The sequence below is a fragment of the Petromyzon marinus genome, chromosome 8 (genome assembly GCF_048934315.1).
Source record: "Petromyzon marinus isolate PM22_M1 ecotype Great Lakes invasive population chromosome 8, UKy_Petmar_22M1.pri1.0, whole genome shotgun sequence".
NCBI classification, from domain to species: Eukaryota; Metazoa; Chordata; class Hyperoartia; order Petromyzontiformes; family Petromyzontidae; genus Petromyzon; species Petromyzon marinus.
This window is the reverse complement of record NC_133674.1, coordinates 9,175,806-9,195,922: the sequence shown is the minus strand read 5'-3', so window position 1 is coordinate 9,195,922 and position 20,117 is coordinate 9,175,806. Positions and strand designations below refer to the sequence as shown.

The following is a 20,117-nucleotide window of genomic DNA, read 5'->3' as shown; positions in this document are numbered from 1 at the left end:
TTGGCCTCATGTGGAGTGACGTCATGCACGGGACACACAGGCATTCTTGGCTCATTATCGTAGTAAATTTGGTGGGGGGAGTCTAACCATAGAGCAACCACTGCCGACTTCCCAGGAAGTGGTATTCTATTTTATTGAACCCCGAGGAATGATGGGTTGAGTCATCCTCCACCCAGGATTTGAACTCGCAACTTTCCAATTGCGAACTGCTCACTCTACCACTGAGCCTCTTGGCTGGTTAATGACGGACACAGAATACGCCAGTGTGTATCCTGGATTTTGAATCTATACTCAAGTTTGTTTGTTTTTTCCCATCATCCTAAATTGAGTTTTCTGCTTCACATCTCGGTGCAAATGGACACAGTGGATTCGTAGACGCAGCCTATAAGCCACGTCTGGGCCTCATGAGCCAAGAATGAGATCAATAAAGTGGCGACTAAATGTGGAGACCAACAGTGGTGCAGACTGAAGTCGGGGCAGAGACTAAGAAGAGGGGGGGTTGTGAGGGCAGGGAATGTGGGACGGGGATCAGGAGGCTCGCCTGTGTGGCCCCAAGTCGCTGCTCGATCTCCGCGGCGGCCAGGGCCTCCAGGCCGCGCCCCACCGTGCACATGAAGGAGCCAAGCCGACACGGGGAGGCCTCGCTCATCATGGTTTCCTCCACACCGGACATGGGCGCCAGGTCCTGGAATGAAAACATTATAAAGTCGTGCTCATTACACAACAAAGTGCTTGCCACAAATGAACCACAATACCTTGCTGATCTCATCAAGGCGCATAACCGATCACGCAAACTCCGGTCATCCTTGCAGCAGTAGCAGCGGCTTTTGGCTGGCTATCGAATCAAAGATGGTCACCACATTGGGCGCTTTCAGATGTGCTTCTGCGGCCGTCTGGAATGCTCTCCCTTCTGATATTAGGAAGCCACCGGAGCTGTGTACGTTTAAATCATCTAGATTTAAAACTCATTTACTTCGAACTTCTTTTTATGTTGAGTTTGTCGTCTTGCACCCACCCTCCGATTAGCACGGTTGGCTACGTACAATGTGAAAGAGGTTCAACACACATGCATACCTTTCAACCCATATGCTTTACCCGTATTCTTGTACAGGGAAATTTAGTATTTTGATCCATATGGCATACAGCCGTTTCAATATGGGATTTGTAGGATGAACGTTGAGATTTTTAAGGGTGACCAATAACGTCTGAATGGGTCTGTAATAAGGTAGGCAATGATAAGGGATTGACAGGTATATGCATACGTACAAGTCAGGTCTGAGATCAAAAGACAAACAGCGAGAGGACGGTGGCTCCATGGCCATTGTGGACACGCGACTCCTGCAACAAATCAACGGATACCCGAGCATGGAAATGCCCTGGTTCCAGTTGATGCAAGTGTAATGACCGAAAATAACAAGCACTCACCCCAAGCTAATGTGCAAGCATAACGGTTATTCAAAAATAGGCCAAAGTCTCCGATTGGCAGAAAGAGGCCTCCACAGCGATTGGTGGGGTTAACCCAAATGCGTACGCTTGTGTATGGGAGTCTACTGACAATGTACGTACGCATAGGCAACAGGGGGGGTGGGGGTGAAGCCTCAATAATTTGTCTACATTGGCCTTCAAAAAAGTAACCAACAGCACAATCAAATTTGTGATACGCGAGTTCACATTTATTTAATACAGCAAGGTCATTATAAAAGCTTTGGAAGATAAGATGGGAGGAAACACCATAATTGGTGCAGAACCGTACAAAGCCACTTACACTCGATGCGGCTGGTGCAGGGTCTGAATCTGGATTCCCCGATTACTCTGGATGCGCAAGGGTAACGATGCATGCATGAAATCGCAAATGTACACTTTACATTTATTTTTTTATTTAAAGCTTTCGTGACTGCAGTAATTCATGTTCTTGGTTCTTTCGGTAAAGTCACGTTGAAGAGAAACAATAAAATATATATAAAAGAATAAAATGCTCACGACATTTCGACTGTAACACAAACAAATGGAAAGAAACATTTGAAATGTTTCTTGCCGTTGGTTTTCACACCTGATGACTGTATTACAGTCGAAACGTCGTGAGAATGTTATTGTTTTATATATATTATTATTTTATTGTTTCCCTTCAACGTGACTTTACCGAAAGAACCAAGAATAGGTCCGCTAATTTTCCAAAGTTTCACCTCTTATGCCCAGTTAGCCATCTGATCAACGAGTGCCCCTTTTTCATAGCGCGCTGTTCAAGTTAACGAGGCTGGAATTCAATAGACCAGCAAAACAAATAAAATGAAGCAAATAGCACATGGTGAAGGGCTTTGGAAGCCTAGCAGTAGGTATATCATGGACGGCGATGATTGATCTTTTTTATGGATATTTGCAAAGACCTAAGCATCCAACCTCCACAAGGCGGAACGTGTACCGTTGTGCTGGCAACCTCTACCATCACAGTACCATGGTACTGGTTAAAAGTCCTTACATTCAATTTCCTGTGTATATACCAGAAATGTTCACCTGAAGATGGGTCCACTCTCCCCACCAGAAAAAAGGGGAGCAAAAAGAATAAGGGAGCCAAACGATACAAGAAAAAAATATAAAACAGGCTCATATTCGTAATGTTACAACATAAACATGACATATTCTTGGGTCTTTCGGTAAAGTCACGTAGATAGGATCAAAGAAAATAACAAAAAAACGTTTCGATCGCAACACAAGCAATCGTCATCAGGAGAAAATAGTGGGAAAGCTGCTGAGGCAGGCTGTTTTAAAGGTTTGAAATGGGTGATCTAATCCCATCTGTGAAGGATGTGATCCCTGACATGCAATACCCCGGCGTCTACAAACTAAGCTGTATCTGCGGCAGGAGTTACATTGGGGAAACTAAGCAACATGTCTCGGACCGTGTTTGTGGACATAAGGCAGATCTGAAACACGGTAGGATCAATACCTCGGCCATGGCTGATTATTGTTTTAATGTGGTGGGCTCACACTAAATTGATTTCTCTAAGAGGAAGGTACTTTGCAAGCCCACTGGCTATCAACAAAGATTATTTCATGAAGCCATCCATATATATAGACACAATTTCAACCGAGAAGATGGGTACAAATTGAGCAATCATTGGAAGGACGTTGTTAACCAGTTTAAGTCATAACAGGGCTGTGATGTTTCCATCCTACCTTCTGATGTTCGTAGTTATTTTCGACTCTCTGGTTTTACATTAAAATGTTAAATGTCTCACACTAACACTGCCACCGTCGCTCGTGTCCTCGATCTGGCGGTGGCTCTGCGATCTTAATGATTGACATGCTAATCTCTCACAATACAATGGCCACCTCCGCAGCTTCGTCGTCGTGGAGGTAGCTCTCCGATCTTACATTGACATGCAACTTTCTCACATTAACATAACAAGCCCCGCCCACTTCGTTAATGACCATTGGGCTACACCCATTTCAAACCTTTAAAACAGCCTGCATCAGCAGCTCTCCCGCTATTTCTTCTCCTGATGACGACTGCTTGTGTTGCGATCGAAACGTTTTTTTTGTTATTTTCTTTCATCCTATCTACGCGACTTTACCGAAAGACCCATAAGTATGAATTCCTGCAGTCACGAAAGCTTTAAGTCAAGAAACATGACTTAGTTGGGCGAAACTATTTCACACACCCCCCCCCCCCACCTTCTGTCACCCCCCTCTGTAAGCACCACATGGTTGAGCCCGCGCTCACCCTGGAAGGGCGGAGCGTGAGTGCCTCGCAGCGTCTCTCAGAACCTCGCAGAGTCTCTCAGAACCTCGCAGAGTCTTCCAGCGATTCGCAAGAGCGCTCGCAGACTCCGCTGAAGGGTTAAAGGGACGGGGCACAGAAGCGGCCCTCAAACTCTCTCAACCCCAGCGCGCGCCGACCACCAAAACAACTACGCGCGCGGCTCCTGCGTTTTATTGGCAGACGCGGATCGTCTTCCAGAAGCGAGTTATAACGCAGCGAAGTCTTCCGGAAGACTGCGACGTCTTCCGGAAGATGATTTATTTTTTTGTTGCTTCCAGTCGGTGAGATCTTCCGGAAGATGACCACCTCTTCCGGAAGTTGTCTACCACATCTTCCGGGAGACGTAGACTTTCCTTTTTAAAATATTTATTTTATTTTCTACCTACGGTGACTTTACCAAAAGAACCAAAGACTGGATTCCTGCAGTCACGAAAGCTTCAAATCAAGATCGTACACGCTTTTTTAATTAACTCTTGTCTATATTCTTAGCTCTTTCGGTAAAGTCACGTTGAAGGGAAACAATAAAATAATAAAAATATATCAACGTGACTTTACCGAAAGAGCTAAGAATATGAATTACTGCAGTCACGAAAGCTTTAAATCAAGATGTAACTCTTGTCTGTTGTATCCTCAAACCTTGTAACTCAATTTTAACCCACTTCCTAATGTGGTATCAACTGAAAACTTGGTATACTTATGTCATACTGATGGCAATAACTATATTATATCATTTAAAAAAAACAATATTTTAAACCTGTTTAATATGTTATGTTTTGGCTTCGGTCTAATTGTCCACGGCCCCTTACGTTGTGGCAAGCTTCTGGGCCACTTCCTGGAGCCGTGGAATTCTCCCATTACTAATACGGGACATTTAATTAAAGCGTGTTGTTAAAAAAAGTATTTTTAAATATTACTTATTTAATGGTGGATGCACTCGTCTTGCAAAAGTTGGATATCAAACGATGAGGAGCAGCATTTCGACAAAAACCCGACAATTTTAATTTTTTTTGTTTCAAATAAAAATGTTTTATCCTTTCTGGCAATAAAATGGGTGTTAAGATTTTTCAAACACCAAATAGATAAAATTCGCAAGGAATCACACGTACTTTGTGGTGAACATGCAAAAAAAAATGTTCTGATAAAAATGAGACATTGTTTTTTTTTAAACTGATTGGCTTACCAGTGTCAAGTTCAAGTTTAATTTATTAGGTATGACCCTGTGAGCCATGTGGCTCTTAAGTCGGGTGCAACCGCAACAAACAAAATTTGAACACAGAATATCTTAAAGCGACGACGCGCAACAGAAAACATCCTGGAATAAACCAGCAAATATTCCACACAAAAAACGTATTAAAACGCTGTGTGCAAAAAGCACAATGTGGTGCAAGCCAACAACAACCATGAGACAATCTAGATTAACAATATGTTTTCGAATCACCAAAATAAAGCTATAAAAACAAACGTAACAACAGTAATCAGAGGACGGCAAAAAGGTTGAACAGTACAAAGACAATGCCACTTTCGGAGCATTTTTAGCTCGGCGTGGGCAGCTACAAAACGGGACCTTTTTTTCAAGTATCAAAGTATGAGAAAACAAGAATAGATTTGACCTTTTCTGGCATGTTCACAACAAATACTGCCGTGTGTGGGGTTAATGCAGACCTAATTCCTTGCAAAATGTTTATGTTTGGCGTTTGAACATCTTAATCACCTGTTTTATTGCCAGAACGGGTAAAAAGATATTCTTATTTTTTCATACTTTGATTCCGGCAAAAAGGTCCCATTTTTATTTTACACGATTTTATTTAACTCAAATATTATAACTACATTTTAACCCACTTCCCAATGTGGTATCGACTGCAAACTTGGTATACTTATGTCTTACTGACAATACTATATTCTATCATTAAAAATAAATATTTTTAAACCATCTTTTTTATATGTTATGTTTCGGCTTGGGTCTAATTGGCCACGGTCCCCTTACGTTGTGGCAAGCTTCGGGGCCACTTCCTGGAGTCGTGGAGTTTTGCCATTACGGGTATGGGACATTTAATGAAAGCGTGTTTTTAAAAAAAGTAGTTTTAAAATATTATTTTGTTTTTATACAGCGTGGTCGTCGCCGTCCATGTAAATCTTAATCTCTCCAGGAACCGCAGCCACGACATGGCAGGCAGCAGCAGCCTCGCGGCGAGACCGTGCTTACAACGATGATAAACCGGTAACCGTTTTCACAATCGGAACGTTCGCAGTGAACGCACGGCAGTCTCAGTCACGGCAGTCTCAGTCACGGCGTGGTCCGTGTTTTTGCCATCGTTTCCCCGTTAAAACTTGGAAAAAGTGTAAACGTTAGTTTAGCCCTGCAATTTGCTCGGTCAAGCTAGTTGTCGGAAGGGCATCCCACTAGGGGGCGCTGTAGGGGGAGGGCATTTGTTCCAGATTTCAGTAAAAAAATCCTTGCTGTGGTTATCACACCTGATGATGATTGCTTGTGTTGCAATCGAAACGTCGTGATTTATTTATTATATTTTTCTAGGGTTATTTTTGTGTATGTTTATTTATTATTTATTTTTTCACCTACGTGACTTTACCGAAAGGACCAAACAATATGGAGGACATTTGGCCTACTCTTCCACGCTGACCAGGCGTCTTGTAAGAGGTGAGTGTCCCCACACTTTACCCCACCGCACGCGACCTGCTGGGTGGACAGAGGCAGTGGATGGGGGGGGGGGGGTTTAGAAGATTTCCTGTATCAGCTGCCATGCAGTTGAAACAGGCTGCTTCTGAGCGGCAGGTCAGGCGTGATTAGCATTGCTCCACTGCAGGAGCTCATTTAGTGTCTCGGTAAATAAAAGCTATTTTTTTGTGCACGCTTTTTATTAACTTACTCTGTCTGTTGTTGTTGTTGTATCCTCAAATCTTGTAACTCAATTTTAACCCACTTCCCAATGTGGTATCGACTGAAAACTTGGTCTACTTACGTCATACTGATGACAGTACTATATTGTATCCTAAAAAAATATATTTATTTTGATTTAAAGCTTTCGTGACTGCAGTGATTCATATTCTTGGTTCTTTCGGTAAAGTCACGTTGAAGGGAAACAATAAAATAATAAAATATATACAATAAAACTCTCACGACGTTTTCGTCGTTTTTGTTTAAAAAATATATATTTTAAAACATTTTTTACATGTTATGTTTTGGCTTGGCTCTAATTGTCCACGCTAAACTGACGTTGGCTGTAAATCACCACGGTCGCTTACGTTGTGGCAAGCTTCGGGGCCACTTACTGGAGTCGTGGAGTTCTGCCATTACTAGTACGGTACATTTCATGAAAGCGTGTTTTTTAAAATGTTTTTTTTTAATATCACTTATTAATGATAGCTATTTCTATATGCGTGGAAAATCTGTAACCGATTTCTCCCAGGTTTTATTTGTACCATTCGGTTACCGGTTATGCTACCGGCAATACAAAATACGGTTATATGAAACCAAAAATTATGAACAACAATGTAGCAAAGAGCTACACAGTACACATAGGCGAGGTGATATGCCAAATGCAGGTGGTGTATTCACGCCGTCTCTGCGCGTTTGCCACATTCAGAGGAGCGTTTAACGTGAGGCAATCCGCCGTTGGTGCTGATTTGAGTTATGTTGACGGCCCCTGTATGACATTACCTGGGGCTACCAATGATTGAGGCAGGGCTCCCACAGGACGCGCTTCGCATGAAACGCGTTCACACCACCACAGTGGAGCTTAACATTTAAGCATTCGTGTCAACCCATACGGTTTACCCGTGTTCTTGTACAGGGTAATTTCGTTTTCAGGTCCATACGGCGTACAGCCGTTTCAATACGGGCAAAAAAACAATATTTGTGTTTCTCCCTTGTGATGAGACTTTGTAGGATGAACATTGATAGTTGTTAGGGCACGGGGTGACCAATGAGGTTTGATTTGGTCTGTAATAAGGTAGGGCAATGATAAGGAATTGCTAGGTATGTAAAAGCCAAGTGACGTGTCGTGTGGTCTGTGTGTGTGTTCGTAGTTTAGGCTCAACCTAGGCCCAAACCATGAACATTTATGCAGTCATAACACAATCCGCCAAGTAAAAATAGTTTCTGATGAATGAAATACAATTATGATTACTTATCTTTTCCAAATCCCAAACCCGGACGCATTTCTCAGTCAGTTTAGGTCTAACAAAACTGCAGTTGAAATCAATTCCTGCTGCCACCCCAACACAGATTTGAATTTCCGGACTCTCCGGGTCAAATCCGGGCAGGTGGCAATCCTCCCCTGTGCTGTTGCAGAGCACCATAGCTGGCTTTCTACCCCATTGGGCTGCAAGGACCCAGGGATAGGTCGGCTGATTTCTGAACGTACATATAAATTACAGGGGAAAAGGGTCCTGCTTAGTGGGAGAATAGACCCTTGGCCATGACAACTGTTGACAGTTCAGTTCAGATCATTTTGATTTAAAGCTTTCGTGACTGCAAGGATTCATATTCCTGGTTCTTTTGGTAAAGTCACGTAGAAGGGAAACAATAAAAGAATAAAAATATAAAACTATTGTTTTATATTTTTATTCTTTTATTGTTTTATATTGTTATTCTTTTATTGGTTCCCTTCTTCGGTTCTTTCGGTAAAGTCACGTAGAAGGGAAACAATAAAATAATAAAAATATAAAACAATATTGTTATCCCGAAAGAACCAAGAATATAGTTCAGATAATGTTGCCGCTAAACTTTGCTTGTATCTCTCCACCATGTCACACCTGTCTGGCGATGGTATGGTGAAGTGCAGATCTTCACATTCAGCCAATAACAGAGGTCACAGTGCATGTAAGAGCTGAAATGACCTCCCTGAATGGTTCGCAGTTTCACCGGGGCTCCTGACAAAATAAATTTGTTTCGAGGAAGACCTCAATGATTGCATCAGGAGTTTGACCTGGATTTGCCTATGTGACTACATATGTTTGACTAGGTTTACATTTCTGGAAATATGGATTCCATCCATTTGTGTCCGCAATATGCCATCTTTCTTTGCCTAAATCCAACATTATTATTTGGTAAGCAATAATATGAACACTTAGTTGCATCATTTCACTTTTCCTATTCTCACCGTTGTCACCAGATCTAAAGCTCCTCCATCCTTCGGATTGTTTTCTTTTTCAGTGTCCAAGTCTCGCATCGGTGCAGTCCCCTCAACCACACACAGGCGTTATAATCAGAGTTCTCATGCTCAGCCCTTGGTTGGCCAGCAGTTTGTGCTGCTGTGCAGTTTCTGCTGGCTGGTGAAGCCTGCCTTTGCCATTCTAACGCCTCTATTGACCTGCTCTTGGCTCCCATGCTCATGGATTATTGCCCCAGGTATGGGAAATCAAGTTTCTTGGTGTAACCAGGTGAGAGGTGACGTAACCAGGATAGTCACATTTTTATTCCACCAATGCTGTATTATTCACCAATGCTGTATTATTCACCAATGCTGTATTATTCACCAATGCTGTATTATTCACCAATGCTGTATTATCCACCAATGCTGTATTATTCACCAATGCTGTATTATTCACCAATGCTGTATTATTCACCAATGCTGTATTATTCACCAATGCTGTATTATCCACCAATGCTGTATTATCCACCAATGCTGTATTATTCACCAATGCTGTATTATTCACCAATGCTGTATTATCCACCAATGCTGTATTATTCACCAATGCTGTATTATTCACCAATGCTGTATTATTCACCAATGCTGTATTATCCACCAATGCTGTATTATTCACCAATGCTGTATTATTCACCAATGCTGTATTATTCACCAAGACTTGTGGCACTGCATCCACTGCGGCCCACACTATCGCTCCCCGCGTAGGTCCTGGCCTGCAGAGCTGCATGAAGATCCGAGTAGAGCCGCTGGCGATCGTCAGCGTCATCCTCAAACCCGAGCAGCACGAGAGAGAGAGGGGGGATTCTTGTGTACGAACAAAACACCGCATCACCAACATAAAAACAATGTGTTACATTCCACAATCCGCACGCTCAAGGGAAAACAGAAGATGTGGCCGTGAGTCGCCACCCCCCCCCCCCCAGCGCGTGCGACAAGCCAATCCGGCGGTGGTGCCGCGCTGCCGGAGCGGGGGCCGGCTCGGGGGTCACGTGCTGGGGGGGGGGGGTCACGTGCTGGGGAGCGGCGGCCTCGCGCTCCATCTCCCCTCCGTTCACGTGCGGCGGCCGCCGTCGAGGCTCGCACTCTGCGAGAGAGGCCGAGTGAAATGCCGCTGGGCACGGCGCTGCTGCCTCTGCTGCTGCTGCCGGCTCTGCTGTGGGCGCTGGGCGGGGTGGGGCGCGCGCGCGGTGACGGCGGTGGCCAGTGCCGCGCTGGGCCCGCGCGCTACGCCCTCGCGTTCCACGCCGAGTGGAACGCGCGAACCTTCCCCAAGCAATACCCGCTCACCCGGCCGCCTGCGCAGTGGTCTCCGCTGATCGGTGAGCTCACCGCGCCCACGGCAACTTCGCCGCTCTTTTAACGACACATTGATACCGTTTATAACGTGTTCGACACGGGACAATTTAAGAAAGGGCATCTTGTCTTTGGGCGGCAGGAGCCGATTCGTAATGAGACCTGGTTACGGGTATTGTGTTGAACTGTTATTACCGCAGTCCGTTGCACAGTTTTGGTAATAGACCGAGGCTGACTCAGAAATATGTCCCGGTTTCGCCTACATTGAGAAAGGTGGCTAGGTTATGGTTACACAGCTGCGTGAAATCCGTGGCCGCCGTTAGTGATCGGCACACATGGCAACGGTATGTGGTCTGTGCTCGGGAAGAGGTGTGTGTGGGGTGTGTGGATGAGGCGAGGTGGTGATATGGGCTGAGGTGGTTCTTTGCTGGCTTAACACAGAGTCATGGAATGACAGTACAACTACAAGCAGCCAGGAGTGAGGGGTTTTGGGCTCGTTCTTTCTTTCCAACAATGGATGAGCCAATAATGGAAAACATCAGTTGTCACCAACACTGCCTTATATCAGACAAATATAAGTTCAGATCGAGAATAAAGCACACGGCAACAGAGTACAGCTGACGGATCCCATAAAGGAGAACATGCGAGTGCACACATCACATAAACGCACGAGTCTCCGTGGATCGGCCATCATGTGACCTCAGGACTGACGGCAATATCCAAAACTCCGCGGGTATCAATTACACTCACATCTGTTGCACGATAATCGCTCTGAAAAATAAAGGGAGAGGGACCCCGGCGTGTCGCGCCAGCGTGCATTCAACAGGACGGCACAAACATCGCATCCGCATTGGTTGCCATGGATCGGATGACAAGAGCGACCTCTCATATGTCGCAATACACAGTGGAGCTGCGAAAAATATGGAGAAAAACAAAAACTCCGAACAGTCTACGCGCAACGAACGTAGAAGCCCGAGTGGAATCGCACATCATTGTGACGCAGTAGTAACAACTCATTACTATCGCGTCACAATGGTTTAGATACCCTGCTTGGGCACCTTTCTGTGTAGAGTTCGTATGTTCAACCCCTGTTGTGCATGGTTTTCCTCCTGGTTCCCTGGTTTCCTCCCATAGCTCAAACAACAATGTAATTAGTTTTGGCTAAACAGCCCAATGTTTAACTACTCAGTTGAGATTGCATAAAGCAACATCACCCCCCACTGCAAAAAAAACTTGGTAAGAACCTCATGAAAAAGAGTTGACTCCGAAAGGCTTTTATGGGAAAACAAGCGAAATAGTGTAATCATCACAATCAAATGGCTGAACCAGCATAAACCACCTTATGTCAAGCAATATTCATACACACAACATGTGACAAGATCTATACCAGAGTGAGTTATATAAAATTACAGCGAGGTATGCGTTGAAATGTATGTCGCACGCATTCACAAGACACCCATTATCGCTGGCCACATTCACCGTCTATGTACGTGGCTGGCGCGCAGGTGTAGTCCACAGCAGCACGTTCAGCCTGTGGTCCGAGGGCGCCTTCTCGTCGCCAGCCTTCAAGACGTTTGTGGAGCAAGGAGACTACAGACTCGTGCGCAGCCAAGTGGAGGCCTTGAGGAGCAGGGCAGACTCTGGTTCTGCTGGTGCGGGTACCTCTGCAGGATCCAGCCCTGTGCTCAACTGGTTCTCCATTCCTGCGCTGCGAACTGGAGTGGGGAATTCCACCACGACTTTCCATATCGATGCCCAACATCCCATGGTACGTGACAGGTTGAGGGTTGTCACTTGTTTGGGAATTGGCGTCTGTGTTCAGGTGGCATGAATTGATATATACCAAGACATGGTGGTATTCTTTGTACAGTGTATTTTATTGTGCCTTGTCGTATTGTTTATGCTGGTTGTCCACGTTGATGCATGACCTTGTCATTCGGAACTTGACCATGTACAGTTGATTTTGGGTTGTTTTTGTTCATGTTTTTTTGCTGTAACCAGGTTTATATTGTGTAACCAGATCCCCATCGAAAATGACATTGCCCAGTGGGTTTTACCCGTACCAAAATAAACCGACACCAAACCAAAAGGAAACATGGCGGCATTGTGTTGAGATTGAAAACAGGATACTGCGCAGTTTTGGATACAGACCCAGGCTGACTGAGAAATATGCGCTGGTTTAGTCTGTGCTGGAAAGGGTGGCAGCCCGACTCAGGTTGTGAACATAATGTGGTGGTTAAAAAAATCCGGTCATGAGTGAGCGACAAATTATGAACATGTCTAGAGAGGTTCGAGAGCTCAAATTTGGTACGTGTAGAGTAAAGTTGGGTCTATGCTGGTAACTAGTTCAAAACCCGACACTTTCTGACCTTGGGCAAATGCACATTGTTTTGTTTACATTTGTTTAAGTTGGCAGATGAACATTTCATATGGAGGGTATGAAGGGGCGCCGACTGCAAATTATAATAAACTCACCGGGGCCAATCCTGCAGGTGTCCATAGTTGTACGTCTCATCCCGAGTCCGGACTGGTTTGTGGGAGTCAGCTCTCTCGACCTGTGCTCCAATGCCGGAGGCTGGGCACCGTTGGTGAGCCACGATCTCCAGCCGTGGGACGGTGGCACGGACAGTGGCTTCGCGTTCTCGTCGCCCAACTACGCGAGCGAGCCGCAGGAGCCCATCTCGCTCATCACGGCGCAGAGGCCGTCGCATCCCGCTAACTCCTTCTATTACCCGCGCCTCCAAGCGCTGCCCAGGATCGGCTTCCTCGAGTTCCACCTTCAACCTGCAGACCACGGTTCACATTGATCATTTCTGGATTTTTTATACTTTTTGAGTTCATGTGAAAACCGCATGCATAACTGTGAACTCTTTCGTGCTTTTGTGCTGCCTGTGCAGCGTTTTATTTAACACTCCTAACATTTTGAGGGGGGAAATCTTATTACCCACAATTGCCCATGGATACGAGATTCATCTTGGGGAAGATGGAAAACGCTTTGCCACTTGCGAGCCTCCGATAGCAATGAGCAGCGTAACCACAGGGAGTGAGCAGGATCTCCCTGTACTCGAGTAGACCACTTCCAAACCAGCCGCTATTATGAATTAAATGCCGGCTTGAAAATAACATATTTACTATTTTGGAAAAATACGTCACTTATTTATTTGTACTTATTTATCCACGAGCGCTACACTGAGTCGTAGGACTATTTTTCAGGAGGATCCTGAAAAAGAGGCCTATGTCACCAGTTCCTCTTCATTCACTCCCACACCCTTTCTCACCTGAACAAGGTCCCGCACACACAGTCGCGCTCACGTGCCAGCCAACATTTGTCTCGCAGGAGCAGGCAAGCACCCGTCCGGGCAATCTAAATCTGGCGATTCAAGAGCATCGGGCAAATGCAAACTTCACTGTGTACTACCTGTGGGCGTTATTGTTGTTAAGCCCATGTGTTTTTGACTGTTATATAATGTTACAGATTCAAAGGACTCGACGTCAGACTTGCAGAAACAGGAACAGAATGAAAACGGGACGATGGACGAGATGACTCCAAATGAAAACTCAATACAACCAAACTCCAGCAAGCATCCTCACGGCATCGCCAGCCAACTCTTCAACGCTATCAAGACCGTCATCCAAAGTGATCCTTGTATCTGTACACACTACAAAAGCATAAAACTTAATTTTTGTTAAGGTAACAATCGTAATTATCTTAAATTATTGAATGCAGCTTTTCAAAGTTAAGGTGATATCTTATTCCCTGGGCCAGTGGTGGAAATTCCATTTTGCTAACATGGGGGTAATCTATCCATAGAACAACCACTGTTGACTTCCTCACAAGTGGAACTCATTTTATCGACCCAAGAATGGAAGATTTACTGAATCAACCCCCCAGCCAGGATTTAAAATCTCAACCATCCGATTGCAAGTGGCTCAGTCTACTGCCAAGCCACCTGGCCGGATGACCTCATTTGTAAACACTGCCAAATAGTGAGGTCGGGTATGGTTGCACACAAATTCGATTTGATATGAATCGTGGTGCGGTTTCTACACTGTGTCTCATTTCAGATTCGGGCCAGAGAGAGGAGGCTGCTGGAACTCCCCTGGACTGCGAAGTGTCGGACTGGGCGGCTTGGGGGTTCTGCAGCCGGACGTGCGGTATAGGGGTCAAGCGCAGCACGCGTTTCGTCATTCAGACGCCTGCCAACGGTGGCCGACCCTGCCCCGAGTTGCACATGGAGGAGTCGTGCGTGGATCGTGCCTGTGCTTCGGTCACCCACAACCCTGTGACCTGTGCAGGGGGTCGTGCGTGCGTTGAGACCGCTACGGTGGCAGATACAGGCGACTCATCGGTTGCCTCTGCTGCAATTGAAACGGCGGAGCCCGAGAGCGCGAATACACCTAACAGTACGGCCCCAGTGCTTGGAAACAGAGAGATGGCCACTACTGATATGAAGCCAACGTCGTCATCTGCGATGGCTGCGGAAAAAAAAACTGCCTATGTGCCCAGACCTGAGAAGACCACGCATTCAGCGGGCACTAATTTGAGGATTCCTGTTTTACAAACTCAAAGGCCACATGTAGATTTTGACCACGGCTTCAGAATCGGTGAGTGGTATTTGTGATTCTCCAATGCCTTGTACTTATAGCAATTTTAATTCACGTACTTAATTGCCCAGGAAAGCCACATTGATCCAAATACACTCTATCAGGATGGTCCCGCTACGTTGGGATGTTTAGCCAATTAAAATACATTTCATATTTTTAGCTATGGGAGAAAATTGGAGAACCCAGAGGAAACCCATGCAGAATAGGGGGAGAACATACAGTGAGGGAAAAAAGTATTTGATCCCCTGCTGATTTTGTACGTTTGCCCACTGACAAAGAAATGATCAGTCTATAATTTTAATGGTAGGTTTATTTGAACAGTGAGAGACAGAATAACGACAAAAAAATCCAGAAAAACGCATGTCAAAAATGTTATGAATTGATTTGCATTTTAATGAGGGAAATAAGTATTTGACCCCTCTGCAAAACATGACTTAGTACTTGGTGGCAAAACCCTTGTTGGCAATCACAGAGGTCAGATGTTTCTTGTAGTTGGCCACCAGGTTTGGACACATCTCAGGAGGGATTTTGTACCACTCCTCTTTGCAGATCTTCTCCAAGTCATTAAGGTTTTGAGGCTGACGTTTGGCAACTCGAACCTTCAGCTCCCTCCACAGATTTTCTATGGGATTAAGGTCTGGAGACTGGCTAGGCCACTCCAGGACCTTAATGTGCTTCTTCTTGAGCCACTCCTTTGTTGCCTTGGCCGTGTGTTTTGGGTCATTGTCATGCTGGAATACCCATCCACGACCCATTTTCAATGCCCTGGCTGAGGGAAGGAGGTTCTCACCCAAGATTTGACGGTACATGGCCCCGTCCATCGTCCCTTTGATGCGGTGAAGTTGTCCTGTCCCCTTAGCAGAAAAACACCCCCAAAGCATAATGTTTCTACCTCCATGTTTGACGGTGGGGATGGTGTTCTTGGGGTCATAGGCAGCATTCCTCCTCCTCCAAACACGGCGAGTTGAGTTGATGCCAAAGAGCTCCATTTTGGTCTCATCTGACCACAACACTTTCACCCAGTTGTCCTGAAATTTGCCAATGTTCATTGGCAAACTTCAGACGGGCATGTATATGTGCTTTCTTGAGCAGGGGGACCTTGCGGACGCTACAGGATTTCAGTCCTTCACGGCGTAGTGTGTTACCAATTGTTTTCTTGGTGACTATGGTCCCAGGTGCCTTGAGATCATTGACAAGATCCTCCCGTGTAGTTCTCGGCTGATTCCTCACCATTCTCATGATCATTGCAACTCCACGAGGTGAGATCTTGCATGGAGCCCCAGGCCGAGGGAGATTGACAGTTATTTTGTGTTTCTTCCATTTGCAAATAATCGCACCAACTGTTGTCACCTTCTCACCAAGCTGCTTGACAATGGTCTTGTAGCCCATTCCAGCCTTGTGTAGGTCTACAATCTTGTCCCTGACATCCTTGGAGAGCTCTTTGGTCTTGGCCATGGTGGAGAGTTTGGAATCTGATTGATTGCTTCTGTGGACAGGTGTCTTTTATACAGGTAACAAGCTGAGATTAGAAGCACTCCCTTTAAGAGTGTGCTCCTAATCTCAGCTCGTTACCTGTATAAAAGATACCTGGGAGCCAGAAATCTTTCTGATTGAGAGGGGGTTAAATACTTATTTCCCTCATTAAAATGCAAATCAATTTATGACATTTTTGACATGCGTTTTTCTGGATTTTGTTGTCGTTATTCTGTCTCTCACTGTTCAAATAAACCTACGATTAAAATTATAGACTGATAATTTCTTTGTCAGTGGGCAAACGTACAAAATCAGCAGGGGATCAAATACTTTTTCCCTCACTGTTACTCTGCACAGAAAGGCAACCAATCCAGGTCATTCTTGCTGTGTGGCACAAGTGTTGCCACTGTCGCCCTGCCGCCCAAGTTTAACCAGTAAATACGATTATGGGGAGAGAGTGACTATTTTATCTGTTCCAATGGCTGTCGGCTTGTTGCCACAACAGTACGAGCCATCTCGTCAGTAACGTGATCTCAAGTATGACCATGTTCCCATCCTGGTCTTGTCACTTTCCAATTATTCTCCATGAACTCACTTGTGGTGCAAAAAATTACAAGAAACCTCTTCTCTCATTAAGCAGTTTCACGTAGGAAATTGTGTTTACGTTGTGATGAAGTTGTCTGCGGTAGTAGTGCGTTGCGAAAGCTTGAGAGAATTTAACGCTCAACACTTGGCCCAGGCGAGTAAACCGCACTGTCATTACTTGTGGCTGCGATAACGTATAGTACGTGTTGAACTTGAGGTGTGTTTGAAAACATCGTATTATTGTAATTAACTGTGCTTTGTGTTATATTTTTAAAATCAGATCTTGAACCAACACAGGGGGAGCCCACAAGGCCATCAGTAGTTTGGTCCACACTCACTTCGGAAACGAAGATTTCCGACCCTGACGATGACCCAGAGCTGCAGCAGTCGCTTCGGCTGAGCCCTTCAGCGTTCACAGCGATGCCCGCGCCGAATGTCAAACCCCCGCCGAGGAGACCGGCAGAAGCGAGCGCCCGGGGGGCCGCCGTCGCAAAGCGCGCCAAGGCGGCGGACGGGGATAGAGACGCGGACGGGGTCCCGGCGGGGAGCAAGGGGGACTGTGCCGTATCTCCGCTGTCTCCCGCGGGGCCCTGCAGCCGCTCCTGCGGCTTCGGTCTCCAGCGGATGTCCCGCACGGTCCTGCGGCCATCGAGAGGGGGCGGCCGGCCCTGCCCCGAGCTCTTTGCGTACGACGTGTGTCTCGTTAGAGTCTGCTAAGGCCCTGTGAATCGGCAGTGCCGGCTGCGAGCCACGACATCCCTGCCAGGAGTTTGGTACCAACACTGAGAAAGTCGCTAGCTCGTGCACAACCCGGAATGTTTTAAAGTATATGACCAAAGCTGACACGGGTGGTTGAGCAGTAGAGCGAGTGGTCCGCAGCAGTCAGGAAGGTTGCGAGTTCAACTCCTGGTTATGGGTTAATTTGGCCCATCTTTCCCTCCGGGGTCGATAAAGCGAGTACCACTTTAAGGGGGAAGTCAACAGTGGTTGCCCTATGGATAGACTCGACTCTGCCATAGGATTGTAGAATGTCCACTGCTGGCTTATTTGAGCAGGAACTCACTTTGTAACTTTTCTGTGAAATAAGCTTTTCAGGATAATTACAGCAAGATGCAGTACATTTATATTTTAACCGAAAGGCTTGAAACAGCTGTTGTTAATATTCTTGGTTCTTTCGGTAAAGTCACCTGATGATGATTGCTTGTGTTGAGTCGAAACGTCGTGAGAATTGTATTTTATATTGTTCTTTATTGTTTCCCTTCTACGTGACTTTACCGAAAGAACCAAGAATATGAATCCCTGCAGTCACGAAAGCTTTAAATCAGCTTTTCTTTAGTTGAAAGTTACTTTTTTCAAGGCCGTTTACACTTCTTTGCGGAGCACAAGCACTACACGTAACTACTTCAGTGTTTTTGTGCATCCATGCGAATAAGTGCTCATGTATTGTGTTTCAGAGCGTGTTTGTCTAATTCTGATGACTCGTTAACCTGCAGCGAGTAAAGAGCAACATTCAATGTGCACTTTAATTCTTCTATTGTAATAACTGTATTGTCAAATCCCGTTCATTTATGGACTCTCAAATTTACATGTATCCAATGTGATTTTCAAATAATCAACAATTATACTTGAAGTTGTGCTTCATGTTGTCATGTCTCCTCGTATTCATGGGTACATAAAAAATAGACACCTAAAACCAATCTTCCATGATCTGCACTGGCTACCAGTCAGCTATCACATACAATGTAAGTTAACTGTGATGACTTACAAAGCTCAAAACGGCCTTGGTCCTCAGTACCTGCAGTCCTGGCTGACCCCCCAGACGTCTGGTAAATGTACCTTGCGCTCATGAGGCCTTCTAGTGTGGCGCCTAAGATCTGGAACTCTTCCGCCGGCCCTCATTGTCTCCGAGCAACAGTTCAGGAAACTGCAAGACTCATTTTTATTTTATCTTTTTCCTTGAGTCAGTCCCCTCATTTAGATATTTTTATTTCTCTTGATTTTATAGGTAGGGCTAATTTATAGTGTAAAGTATTTCGATGCCCTCTTTCGTGGGTGTGAGTTTTTCCTAAAAAAAAATACATTTAACTGAATGAATTTACATAATGGAACAGCCACTGGAAACCGCCGCTTTTTCTGCCGGTCTGGGGACGTGACGATCCTCACCTGGTTCCACAAAATAAACTGAAATCCTCCGAGCATCTTGCACGCGAGCTGATTCATCGCTCCATCTCCACGCTGGGCCCTCCTCGCATTCCCGCTCTTGGCTAGCACTATGTGTTTCTCTTTAAAAAAAAAATGTAATTCCAACAATGCAAATCACTATTTTTCTTGGCCAACTCTTTAACAAATAAATCCGTATCAGCGAGTTTATCCGGTCATGCACTTCGTACCACACCTGAGTTCTACGTCGCACCTGCAATTGCATCGACAAGGATGTCGAAAATACCACAGCGTGCAGTCTTAATTGCCACACGCCTCGACGACTGTAACTCCCTTGCTGCACGGAGTCAACGATGGCCTCGGCAAGCTTCTCCAAACGTCTCCAAAACGCTCGCCTCGCCAGAGTCGTTTGCCTGGCTCCACCTCTCGCTCCTTATATTCTTGGTTCTTTCGGTAAAGTCACGTAGAAGGGAAACAATAAAATACAAATATAAAACAATAACATTCTCACGACGTTTCGACTGTAACAAAAGCAATCATCATCAGGTGTGAAAACCACAAGAAAAAAATTGGAAAATGTGGTTTTCACACCTGATGATGATTGCTTATATTGCAGTCGTGAGAATGGTATTGTTTTATATGTTATTGTTTCCCTTCTACGTGACTTTACCGAAAGAACCAAGAATGTGAATCCCTGCAGTCACGAAAGCTTTAAATCAAAATTGATCTCTCGCTCCTTGTGAAGGCGCTCTGCGCTGGTCACCATTGCAGAGGATAATCTAACCTTACCTGAGCGATGCCATTCACCCATATTTACCATCACGAAATTTATGGTCATCTGGCACGGACCTGCTTGCTGCTGTGTTAAATCCACTCGGCTTAAGATGACAGAACGGAGTTTCTCATCAGCAGTCCTGGTGGCCTGGAATGGTCTCTGCCAACTGAAGTCGAGTCAGCCGTGAAACAGTCGGTGATTTTTTTAAAGACCGGAGTAAAAACATTTATTTTCTCTTCTGCTCCTCACATTTCGTTTCATTTACTCAGTGCCATCCGTACTTCCGTCTCAGATTTGT

The 20,117-nt window shown here is 45.3% G+C and overlaps 2 protein-coding genes across 7 annotated transcripts in view; one reads left to right on the top strand and one right to left on the bottom strand.

Moving 5' to 3' along the window:
• THUMPD2 (THUMP domain 2 tRNA and snRNA guanosine methyltransferase) overlaps positions 1 to 9,932 on the bottom strand; it is a 32,237-nt gene extending 22,305 nt beyond the window's left edge. For 2 of the 5 annotated variants that reach the window (XR_012941263.1, XM_076065619.1), the window contains exons 1-2: positions 9,581 to 9,932; positions 542 to 685 (exon numbers count right to left, since the gene is read on the bottom strand). Coding sequence is in view for 4 of the 5 variants with exons in the window: in XM_076065619.1 (XP_075921734.1) it covers positions 542 to 685; positions 9,581 to 9,766 (330 nt within the window). In the remaining variant the exon portion in view is untranslated. Of the gene's footprint in view, positions 1 to 541; positions 686 to 1,765; positions 1,813 to 3,721; positions 4,136 to 9,580 lie in introns of those variants that run through there. The other 3 variants (XM_076065618.1, XM_076065616.1, XM_076065617.1) reach the window with 3 other exon arrangements.
• Positions 9,933 to 18,520, top strand: LOC116940208 (spondin-1-like). 2 transcript variants are annotated; one of them, XR_012941262.1, is made up of 7 exons: positions 9,933 to 10,247; positions 11,727 to 11,989; positions 12,714 to 13,017; positions 13,697 to 13,858; positions 14,287 to 14,826; positions 17,165 to 18,023; positions 18,166 to 18,520. XR_012941262.1 is itself a non-coding variant. In XM_032949648.2 (6 exons), the coding sequence occupies exons 1-6, from the start codon at positions 10,034 to 10,036 to the stop codon at positions 17,599 to 17,601; spliced, it is 1,920 nt and encodes a 639-aa protein (XP_032805539.1). In that variant the 5' UTR covers positions 9,933 to 10,033; the 3' UTR covers positions 17,602 to 18,520. The 2 variants fall into 2 exon arrangements, 1 of the variants encoding a protein (XP_032805539.1); XM_032949648.2 differs by having other exon boundaries at positions 17,165 to 18,520.
• The last annotated feature ends 1,597 nt before the right edge of the window (positions 18,521 to 20,117 follow it).